Source organism: Hemiscyllium ocellatum, chromosome 4, assembly GCF_020745735.1.
Source record: "Hemiscyllium ocellatum isolate sHemOce1 chromosome 4, sHemOce1.pat.X.cur, whole genome shotgun sequence".
Classification (NCBI taxonomy): domain Eukaryota; kingdom Metazoa; phylum Chordata; class Chondrichthyes; order Orectolobiformes; family Hemiscylliidae; genus Hemiscyllium; species Hemiscyllium ocellatum.
This window is the reverse complement of record NC_083404.1, coordinates 67,259,462-67,271,512: the sequence shown is the minus strand read 5'-3', so window position 1 is coordinate 67,271,512 and position 12,051 is coordinate 67,259,462. Positions and strand designations below refer to the sequence as shown.

At 43.4% G+C, this 12,051-nt stretch overlaps 1 protein-coding gene across 2 annotated transcripts in view; it reads right to left on the bottom strand.

Moving 5' to 3' along the window:
* dcaf13 (ddb1 and cul4 associated factor 13) overlaps window positions 1-12,051 on the bottom strand; it is an 83,982-nt gene that overhangs the window by 46,718 nt on the left and 25,213 nt on the right. For both annotated transcript variants that reach the window (XM_060823346.1, XM_060823337.1), the window contains exon 8: window positions 3,915-4,079. In XM_060823346.1, coding sequence (XP_060679329.1) covers window positions 3,915-4,079 — 165 coding nt within the window. The remainder of the gene's footprint in view (window positions 1-3,914; window positions 4,080-12,051) is intronic.

Genomic DNA, 12,051 nt, shown 5'->3' with positions numbered 1-12,051 from the left:
GACTGAAGGCCTGTGACCAGTGGTGTGCCTCAAGGATCAATGCAGAATTCACTGCTGTTTGTCATTGATAGAAATTATTTGGATGTGAACATGAGGTATAATTAGTAAGTTTGCAAATGATACCAAAATTGTTGGTGTAGTGGACAGTGAAGAATGTTATCCCAGAGTTCAACAGGACCTTGACTGGATGGGCCAATGGGCCAAGGAGTGGCAAATGGAGTTTAATTTGGATAAATGTGACGTGCTGTATTTTGAAAAGGCAAATCAGGGCAGTACCTGCATACTTAATGGTAAGGTCTGGGGCATGTTGCTGAACAAAGAGACCTTGGAGTGCAGGTTCATAGTTTCTTGAAAGTGCAGGTGTAGCTGAACAGTATAGTGAAGGTGGTATTTAGTGCACTTGCTTTAATTGGACCGTGTATTGAGTATAGGAGTTGGGATGTCATGTGGCTGTATAGGACGTTGGTTAGGCCACTTTTGGAATACAGGGTGACCGCCCAATCCACGGAGTCCATTTCTGTGATTTCTGTTATCTGTGTTTACTGCGGCCTAAACATATGACATGGAACATTCCAGAACCAGGGACCATGGGGTTGCCGGGGAGATAAGTCTCCCATTTAAATGAATGGGTTTGCTATTATCTGTGGTTTCTGGCTTCCGTGGTAGGTCTTGGAATGTGTCCCCTGCAGGTATTTTGGGGGGTGTTGAACTACTGTATTGCATTCAATTCTGCTATTGGGAGGATGTTGTGAAACTTTAAAGTGTTTAGAAAAAAAGATTTATGTGGATGTTTCCAGAGTTGGAAGTTTTGAGCTCTTGGGAAAGGCTGAATCGGCTGAGGCTATTTTCCCTGGAGCATTGGAGACCGAAGAGTGACCTTATAGAGATTTACAAAGTCATGAGGGGCATGGATCGGGTGAAGTGACAAGGTTTTTTCCTCGGGGTAGCAGAGTCCAAATGTAGATAGCATAGGTTTAAGGTGAGAAGGAAAAGATTTAAAAGGAACCCAAGAAGCAAAGGTTTCACGCAGAGGGTGATGCATGTATAGAATGAGTTGCCACAGGAAGTGGTGAAGGTTGGTACAATTACAACATTCAAAAGGCATCTGGATCAGTATATGAATAGGATGGGTTTAGAGGGATATGAGCCAAATGCTGGCAAATGGGAGTAGATTAATTTAGGATATCTGGTTGGCATGGATGAGTTAGATCAAAGGGTATGTTACATCCTATACAGCTCTCTGACTCTATAATTCTAATGCTCTCCTGAATGTCTCTATTTCACTTTCTTTCAGCACACTTTTTTACTATAATTCAGCGAAGTGATTGGATTAGAAACAGCATCATTAGTGGTCAATGCACCCAGGGTATAGATAAAGTATTTTGTGGACAATGTGAACCTTGAATTTGAAATCATACTGATAAGTAATCTCTGGAATCCATATGGGATTTCAAACTGAACTCATCATCATTTAACACAGCTTCAAAAGCCTGGATTAATCATATACTTCCCATGGGCTGGACTGACAATGGCAATTTGTCATCAATGGTATTTTGTTCACTGCTATCATATTCTTCCCAGTTGGTTGACTGCCTTGGATCTTCACCACAATCTGCCCTAGCTCCCTTACACAAAGATATAAGGAATTGATGCAATTAATCTGTCATCCATTTTCTCTTTGCTATATTTACTTTACTTCCACTCCATTGTTCCTTCCAGTAATTGTCTTTACGTAACATCCTTACTAATGTTGTGACAAAATACCATATATTACTCTCTGAGGTTACACATTGTTTTCTCCAGTCATTTCTAGCACCCCCCCTGTTAGTGTTTCTGTAGAGACATTGTGAGAGAACACAAGAGATTACAAAATTCTGAGGTAGACAGGGATTTGGTACATGAATCACAAAACATTGCATGCAGCTGTAATTCACTGGGAAGATAAATAGAATGTTGCCACATCTTGCAAGGAGAAATGGTTTATAAAAGTAGCACGTTTAATTCCAGTTGTACAGGACTTTCCGAAACCAGATCTCAAGTATGGTGTAGAGATTCGGTCTCCTTATTTAAAAAAGTACTTAAATATATGAGAAACAATTCAGAGAGGGTGTACTTGCCAACACCTGGGATTAGAGAGGTTGTCCTATGAAGAAAGGATGTGCATGGTGGGCCTGTATCCACTGGAATTTTAAAAGAATGAGGGGTGATCTTTCTGAAAAGTACAAGACCATAAGTGGACTCCACTGGGTGAACGCTAAATAGATGACTCATCTTGTGGGAAAGACAAGAAACAAGGAAAACAAGAAACCCACTCCAGTTACTGGCCCCACCCACACTCCTAGCTCTGTCCCCACTCCCACCTCCACACCCACACCAGATCCCAGCTCCCAGCCCTGCCGAGTTTTCACCATCCCTCCAGACCTCCCCCTCACCGAGGACGAACGATCAGTCCTCAGCAAAGGACTCACCTTCATCCCCCTCCGCCCACGCATCAATGAATTTAATACACGGCGTGACGTCGAACACTTCTTCCACCGCCTCCGCCTCCGAGCTTACTTTCACAATTAGGACTCCCATCCACTTTCCGAGGACCCCTTCGCCCACCTCCAACACACTGCATCCACCTGAACACCCTGCGCTGGCCTATTAACTGCCCTCGACCTCTTCATCTCCAACTGCCGCCGGGACATTAACCGCCACAACCTGTCCACCCCTCTCCCCCACTCCAACCTCTCACCCTCAACGCGCAGCCCTCCAATCCCTTTGCTTCAATCCCGACTTCACGATCAAGCCAGCAGATAAAGGGGGCGCAGTGGTAGGAGGGGATGAAGGTGATAGGTCAAGGGGCGAGGGTGGAGTGGATAGGTGGAAAAGAAGATCGGCAGGTAGCACAAGTCAGGGGACAGTGCTGAGCTGGAAGTTTGGAATTGGGGTGAGGTGGGTGAAGGGGAAATGAGGAAACTGTTGAAGTCCGCATTGATGCCCTGGGGTTGAAGTGTTCTGAGGCAGAAGATGAGGCGTTCTTCCTCCAGGAGTGTGGTGGTGAGGGAGCGACGGTGAAGGAGGCCCAGGACCTCCATGTCCTCGGCAGAGTGGGAGGGGGAGTTGAAATGTTGGACCACAGGGCGGTGTGGTTGATTGGTGCAGGTGTCCTGGAGATGTTCCCTAAAGCGCTCTGCTAGGAGGTGTCCAGTCTCCCCAATGTAGAGGAGACTGCACCGGAAGCAACAGATACAATAAATGATATTGGTGGATGTGTAGGTAAAACTTTGGATGTGGAAGGCTCCTTTAGGGCCTTGGATGGAGGTGAGGGAGGAGGTATGGACGTAGGTTTTGCAACTCCTGCGGTGGCAGGGGAAGATGCCAGGATGGGAGGGTGGGTTGTAGGGGAGGCGTGGACCTGACCAGGTAGTCATGGAGGGAACGGTCTTTGCGGAAGCACTGTCAATTAGATGATTACTTGATAGCCTGATAAAAGTCAATTATTTCAGTCTTGAAAATTTCAACTGACTCAAACTCTAAGAATTTAAGTACGCAAATTTACAGGATCACTTGTATCCCAGAGTAACTTCATTCAACTCCAACTCCATTGTTAAAGGATAATATGTCAAGTAATCAGTAATGGAATAAAAAGTGATACTTAAAAAAAAAAGTTTAATAAAGAAACATTGAATTACAAAGTATAGACCAGAATCAACAGCTAAGCAAAATAGTTTCACATGATATTATTATACACATTATTCTGGAGAACTTTAATCTTCCATACTGAGAAGCAGACGCAAACTGATGGTCCAGAATACAAAAAAAAACAAATTTTAGAAAATAACAAAGAAAAACACAGCATTAACATGCAAAAACTTACTATTCTGAATCATTGCAATAACATTTAAAAAAACACTTCTAATGTCACCAACCTGCTATGCCCTTTGTTTGTAGGGAAAATACGTATGGATTTATCAAAGCTGGCCGAGACAAATTCTTTGCCTGTTGGAGAGTAATCAACGTCAAGTACTGCTGAAACGTGATCCATGTGCACTGTTAGAGGGCTATCAAGATAGCGCATGTCAAATGTGTATAAACTGTATCAAGAAAAGAAAATTGATGAGGAATCAGTCTGCCATCAGATACTGAATTTTAGATACTTTTTAAAAATACAATAAAAGGAAAAGGAAAAGGAAAAGGAAAACACAAATCTATTTGCTCTTGTGTTTTGGGGGAAAAAAAAATAAAATCAGCAGCATTTAAAGAATATTACACATTCTTCACACAGATTAAAGATGACTACAGACATTAATCAACAAAAATGCAACCTGACATTAAACACTATCTGCCAAGTTCTTCTTGAAGTCATTTATCTCTTTTGATCTTGCTTCACCATCACTAATACTTCTAGCATTGAACCTTCCCATTTGAAAGTTCTGCAGTTTTTGAAGTTCTTCACTTTAGTGAAAGAAACCATCAGTTCCGAAGTAGGGTTTTTTTCTCTATTTAAACGCGCAGGTGAGTAACCCGAGGCACTTCAGCAGAAGAGCCTCCCACCCACCCTCCTCCTCTAACCTAAATAATAAGACCCGTTGCAGCAAGCAGGTAAGTGCTGCGTTTTGCTTGTTTGGTTTCTTTACATTTAGTTTTTTTTTAAAGAAAGCTAGCTTTTTAGAGGGATGGCAGTGCAGGCAGTGCAATGTTCCTCTTGCAACATGTATGAGGTGAGGGAAGCCATTAGCGTCCCTGCTGAGTACACTTGCAAGAAGTGCTCCCATCTCCAGCTCCTCCAAGCCCGTGTTAGGGAACTGGAGCTGGATTTGGATGAACTGCGGATCATTCGGGAGGCAGAGAGGGTCATTGATCAGAGCTTTAGGGAAGTAGTTACTCCGAAAGTTCAAGATAGATGGGTGACAGTGAGGGGGAGTGGGAGGAGGAAGCCAGTGCAGGGACCCCCTGCGGTCATTCCCCTCAAGAACAAGTATACCGTTTTGGATACTTGTGGGGGGGAATGACTTACCAGGGGCAAGCAACGAGGTTCAGGCCTCTGGCACGGAGCCTGGCCCCGTTGCTCAGAAGGGAAGGGTGGAGAAAGGTAGAGCGATAGTTCTTGGGGACTCGATAGTGAGGGGTACAGACAGACGGTTTTGTGGGGGCGACAGTGACTCACGTTTGGTATGTTGCCTCCCAGGTGCAAGGGTACATGATGTCGCTGATCGTGTTTTCCGGGTCCTTAAGGGGGAGGGGGAGCAGCCCCAGATCGTGGTCCACGTTGGCACCAACGATATAGGTAGGAAGAGGGGTGAGGATGTCAGACAGGCTTTCAGGGAGCTAGGTTGGAAGCTCAGAGTTAGAACAAACAGAGTTGTAGTCTCTGGTTTGTTACCCGTGCCACGTGATAGAGAGTCGAGGAATAGGGAGAGAGAGCAGTTAAATGCGTGGCTACAGGGATGGTGCAGGAGGGAGGGATTCCGGTTTCTGGACAACTGGGGTTCTTTCTGGGGAAGGTGGGACCTCTATAGAAAGGATGGTCTACACCTGAACCTGAGGGGCACCAGTATCCTTGGGGGGAGGTTTGCTAGTGCTCTTTGGGAGGGTTTAAACTAACTCCGCCGGGGCATGGGAACCTGGACTGTAGCTTTAGGGTACAGGACCTTGAGTGTAGGGAGGTTATGAATAATGCAGCGATCTCGAAGGAGGGTGCCTCTAAACAGAAGGGTGGATTGAAGTGTGTATACTTCAATGCCAGAAGTATAAGAAATAAGGTAGGTGAACTTGCAGCGTGGGTTGGTACCTGGGACTTCGATGTTGTGGCCATTACAGAGACGTGGGTAGAACAGGGACAAGAATGGCTGTTGCAGGTTCTAGGGTTTAAATGTTTTAGTAGGATCAGACATGGGGGTAAAAAAGGGGGAGGTGTGGCATTACTTGTCAAAGATAGTATTACAGCAGTGGAATGGACGATGGAAGAGGACTTGCCATCTGAGGTAGTTTGGGCTGAGGTTAGAAATAGGAAAGGTGAGGTCACCCTGTTAGGTGTTTTCTACAGGCCTCCTAATAGTCCTAGAGAAGTAGAGGATAATATTGCGAGGATGATTCAGGAAAAGAGTGAAGGTAGCAGGGTGGTTGTTATGGGGGACTTTAACTTCCCAGATATTGACTGGGAGAGCTATAGCTCGAGTTCATTAGATGGGTCGGTGTTTGTCCAATGTGTGCAGGAGGGTTTCCTGACACAATATGTAGACAGGCCAACAAGAGGTGAGGCTATACTGGATTTGGTTCTAGGTAATGAACCAGGCCAGGTGTTAGACTTGGAGGTAGGTGAGCACTTCGGGGACAGTGACCACAACTCGGTGACTTTTACTTTAGTGTTGGAGAGGGATAAGTGTGTGCCGCAGGGCAAGAGTTATAGCTGGGGGCAGGGAAATTATGATGCAGTGAGGCATGACTTAGGATGTGTGGATTGGAAAAACAGGCTTCAAGAGAAGAACACTAATGAGATGTGGGGATTGTTCAAGGAGCAGCTACTACATGTCCTCGATGAGTATGTACCAGTCAGGCATGGTGTAAAGGGCCTTGTGAGGCAGCCGTGGTTTAGTAAGGAATTGGAATCCCTTGTGAAAGGGAAGAAGGCGGCATATGTAAAGATGAGGCGTGAAGGTTCAGTTGGGGCGATAGAGAGTTATAAGGTAGCCAGGAAGGATCTAAAGAGAGAGCTAAGAGAAGCGAGAAGGGGACATGAAAAGTCTTTAGCTGGTAGGATTAGGGAAAACCCAAAGGCTTTCTATAGGTATGTCAGGAATAAAAGGATGACTAGGGTAGGTATCGGTCCAGTCAAGGATAGTAGTGGGAAGTTGTGTGTGGAGGCGGAGGAGATTGGAGAGACACTAAATCAATACTTTTCATCAGTATTCACTCAGGAACAGGACACTGTTGCTGATGTGAATATGGAGTCACAAACGATTAGAATGGATGGCCTGGAAATATGCAGGGAAGAGGTTCTGGGAATATTGGAGAGGATGAAAATAGATAAGTCTCCTGGGCCTGATGGCATTTACCCTAGGATCCTATGGGAAGCTAGGGAGGAGATAGCAGAGCCATTGGCCTGGATTTTTATGTCGTCATTGTCAACGGGAATAGTACCAGAGGACTGGAGGATAGCGAATGTGGTCCCCTTGTTCAAGAAAGGGAGTAGGGATAGCCCTAGTAACTATAGGCCAGTGAGTCTCACTTCAGTGGTGGGCAAAGTCTTAGAGAGAATGGTAAGGGATAAGATTTATGAACATCTGGATAGGAATAACGTGATCAAGGATAGCCAGCATGGTTTTGTGAAGGGCAGGTCGTGCCTCACAAACCTAATTGAGTTCTTTGAGAAGGTGACTAAGGAAGTGGACGAGGGTAAAGCAGTAGATGTTGTGTATATGGATTTTAGTAAGGCGTTCGATAAGGTTCCCCATGGTAGGCTAATGCTAAAACTACGGAGGTATGGCATTGAGGATACATTAGAGGTTTGGATTAGGAATTGGCTGGCTGGAAGGAGACAGAGGGTAGTAGTTGATGGACTATGTTCATCTTGGAGTGCAGTTACTAGCGGTGTACCACAAGGATCTGTTTTGGGACCATTGCTTTTTGTTATCTTTATAAATGATCTAGAGGAAGGGCTTGAAAGCTGGGTAAGCAAGTTTGCGGATGACACAAAAGTCGGTGGAGTTGTGGATAGTGAGGAAGGAAGTGGTAGGTTACAGTGGGATATAGATAAGTTGCAGAGCTGGGCTGAAATGTGGCAAATGGAATTCAATGTAGCTAAGTGTGAAGTCATTCACTTTGGTAGGAGTAACAAGAAGGTGGATTACTGGGCTAATGGTAGGCTACTTGGTAGTGTGGATGAGCAGAGGGATCTTGGTGTCCATGTACACAGATCTCTGAAAGTTGCCACCCAGGTAAATAGTGCTGTGAGGAAGGCATATGGTGTACTGGGCTTTATTGGTAGAGGAATTGAGTTCCAGAGTCCTGAGGTCATGTTGCAACTGTATAAGACTCTGGTGCGGCCTCATCTGGAGTATTGTGTGCAGTTTTGGTCGCCATACTATAGGAAGGATGTGGAGGCATCGGAACGAGTGCAGAGGAGGTTTACCAGGATGTTGCCTGGAATGGTAGGAAAATCTTATGAGGAAAGGCTGAGGCACTTGGGGCTGTTCTCATTGGAGAAGAGAAGGTTTAGGGGAGATTTGATAGAGGTGTATAAGATGATTAGGGGTTTAGATAGGGTCGACACTGAGAACCTTTTACCGCTAATGGAGTCAGGTGTTACTCGGGGACACAGCTTTAAATTAAGGGGTGGTAGGTATAGGACAGATGTTAGGGGTAGATTCTTTACACAGCGGGTTGTGAGTTCATGGAATGCCCTGCCAGTAGCAGTGGTGAACTCTCCTTCTTTATGGTCATTTAAGCAGGCATTGGATAGGCATTTGGAAGTTATTGGGCTAGTGTAGGTTAGGTAGGATTCGGTCGGCGCAACATTGAGGGCCGAAGGGCCTGTACTGCGCTGTATCTTTCTATGTTCTATGTTCTATAAGTCACACTGAATTCTACTTCTCGCTCCACAAATGCTTTTTCAACTGCTGAGTTTCTCCAGCATTGTGTTTGCTTCAGATTTCCAGCACCTACATTACTTTGCTTTAATACTAATTTTACTTATCATTTACCTTAACCTTTTGTGCTTTGAGAACAACTTTACCAACTCCCCCAACCCTAGAATAATTGGTTTAAATGTTTGTTCTTTTTCTAGGGCCTCAGCACCTTTAGTACCGTGAGGTGACCCATATTTACCTAATAATCCACCTGAGGTAAAATCAAACAGATGTAAAGGATTAGCATGACTCCCTTATCTTTGTATTCAATTATTCTCAGATAGGTTGTTCAATATGCACATTAAACGGTCTTCAAATTTTCAAAGATTTGTGAACATGCACCACCAGGTTCATGCATTCCTCTTAAAATAATATCAACTAAATGATATTCCATTCTATTGTTATTTCTCCCAAAGTGCATCTCTTCAAAATTAATTGCATTGAACTAGATTTGCCAATGCTCACATAAAGCTTGCTTTTATCATGCTCACTGCTTAACGCATCACACAGTGTGTACAATTCCATTTGCAGTCCAAGTCTGCTTATACATACTACAGAAAGGCATGGACCTAACATCAAACTCTGGCAAATCTAAACATGCTTTCCTCCAGCTAGAAAAACATTTTCAGCACTCCGATCTACTTCTTTAGTTCCTATCCCTTTGCTTTGACTTTCCTATCAGAAATTAGCAACACATTTTAAAAGAGTACTTTGACAAATCTACATAACTATTCACAATTACCCAAACTCTAAATTACATCTCAGAATCCAAACAAGCCTTTATGCTTAGAAGAGTCATTTTTATGCATGAGCAATGTTGATGTAATTATTTCCTGCATTTAAGTTACACTCTGATATTTAAAATTCCACATATTCATTCCAAACTTTACACTAAACTGAGCAACCTCAAGCTGATTCACAATTTGGGTCACCTTAAATATGAGATCTATAAAAGCCAAATTGCTGGAAGCTCCTACAAAACAATATCCTTTAAAAAATGTGTTAAAAATACATGACGAAAAATTGTGGCAGGCAAGCATTTCTATAACAATGATCATATGCTCTGCATGGCATGCTGTCTCCTTGGTGTCATGATAAAGCGCATTACAGAGAGGATCCAGGACATTCTGCAATGGACAAGTGAGCCAGAGATTCTGATACACCTCAGTAAAATGATAAAGGAAAGGGATGTACTGAGGTAAAGAAATCTAGGTTTAAAAAAAACCTCAAAAAGGTCATAAACTCTGAATTATCTCCTGTACCACATTCTAGTGACAAAGGAAACCTGAAGACAGAAATAATCATGCATTGCTTGAGCCTGGTGCAGGGAGGATTTGTGATTCCTGTGTGCTAGGACTAGTTATGGGGCAGGAGGTATCTACTCAAAAGGGATAAGTTGCACCTTAAAGAGAATTCATAAATGTGAATGGGTGGTATTTGAACTAAATTGGCAGGGACATGGGAACCAACATATTGAATTAGAAAAGTAGAACAAGGTATATAATGTGAGTGTTTTGGACAATGCTAGAGAGAAAAAAAAATTACTATGTTAGGGTAGAAATATATTAAGGAGGACTATGAGATGGAAATCAGGTTTAGAATGCACATGGTGCATGAGGAATAATATTGGTGGACAATAAGCACAAATTAGCTTAATATCTTGCATCTTGCAGTGGTAACAGAAACGGTGCGAACCAGGCACTTTGTACTAAAGGTGAGGAGGTGTTGGTGTTAGACTAGGGTGGACAAAGTTAAAAATCACGACACAGGTTATAGTCCAACAGGTTTATTTGGAAGTACTAGCTTTCGAAGCACTGCTCTTTTGTCAGGTAGCTCATGGGGCAGAATCATAAGACACAGAATTTATAGCACAAGATCATAGTGTCATGCAACTGATACAATATATTGAAGAAAGTTAGATTGTTGTTAAGTCTTTCATTTTGTAGAATGGATTGTAGGCTTTGATTCATTAATATGAAAATCCCAGAACTACTTTCATGTCACATTCCTAAGATGAGTCAAGGTTTTATTAAAATAAGTGACATCTCAGCTCAGACAATGTATTAAAGGTGTAAAGTTATATATTGTATCAGTTGCATGATATTATGATATTGTGCTACAAATTGATTTGGTCTGATGAAGGAGCAGTGCTCTGAAAGCTAGTACTTTCAAATAAACCTGTTGGACAATAAACTGGTGTTGTGTGATTTTTAAACTTTGTCCACCCCAATCCAACACCGGCACCTCCTCATCATGGTTACCATTGGCATTACTAACTGTTGGCTTAAAGTGGAGAGGACCTCCAAGAAGATCACGCATGTTCACACAGACATCAAATTTCTGCAGAAATGCAAGAAGCAGGAAAGATCCCAAAAGGATTATGGATCACGAACCCACTCAAGACAACCTACAACACAGGCTACATTGAGAGACTCTGCCATCACACCTCTCACAAACTCGTCAATCATCTCGTGCACCAACTCTACAGCAGACACCATAACCTTAAAATCAAGTTATTTCCACGCTCTCAGCTTGCGCTCAAGATACAGCAGTACAGCTATGAGACACTGCCAAACAGATGAAGCGACAGAACTACACCACCTACATGCACACCAACAACAAGAAATTGGAGAAACTTGGCATCATCATCAGCAGTAGCCAAGCCTCCCCTGCACCACAGTTGAAAATGTTATCATCATGGTAATTGACCGTCAACTTCCAACCGGAAGAGATTGAAGTTCTCAGCCAAGGTCTCAATTTCTGCCCCAAAGGGGATCCCTTTGGACATGCGGCAAACATGGAGGAATTCATCAAATGAATGAGAGTCTGGGAACTCTTCTAAGATGTCAGTAGTAATCCCAACAAGACAACTGATGAACCGAAGCAGTCTTCAGAGAGATTCGTAGTGATGCGACCAAAGGGCCATTGTCCTGGTCTTCACATGTATGCTTAAACTGTCATGAAATGTGCAAATGCCAGATTTGTCAGTTGCACCCACAAGGTAGAGCAAAACATCACCCGATCACAACACAATGCCATCCATGCTCTCAAAACTAATCACGACATTGTCATCACACCAGTAAATAAAGGAGGAGCCATCAATATTCAGAATAGAATGGTGCAAGGAAATGTATCAACAACTAAACAACCAGGAACACTACAGGCAACCGATCCAATCAAAGAACGCACCTATGAACTCAACAGATTAATCAAGACTTTAAATCCAGACATGTAGAGTTTCCTATGCAGTCATCCCGCATACTTCTCTCACAGGGGATTTCTACTGCCTTCCGAAGAATCGTAAAGCCAACACTCCTGATCATCCCACTATGTCAGGCAAAGGAACTCTGAGAGAACCTCTCTGGCTATGTTGAGGGCATCTTGAAATCCATTGTACAAGGACCCCCAGCTTCTGTCACGACATACAGATTTCTTAAAG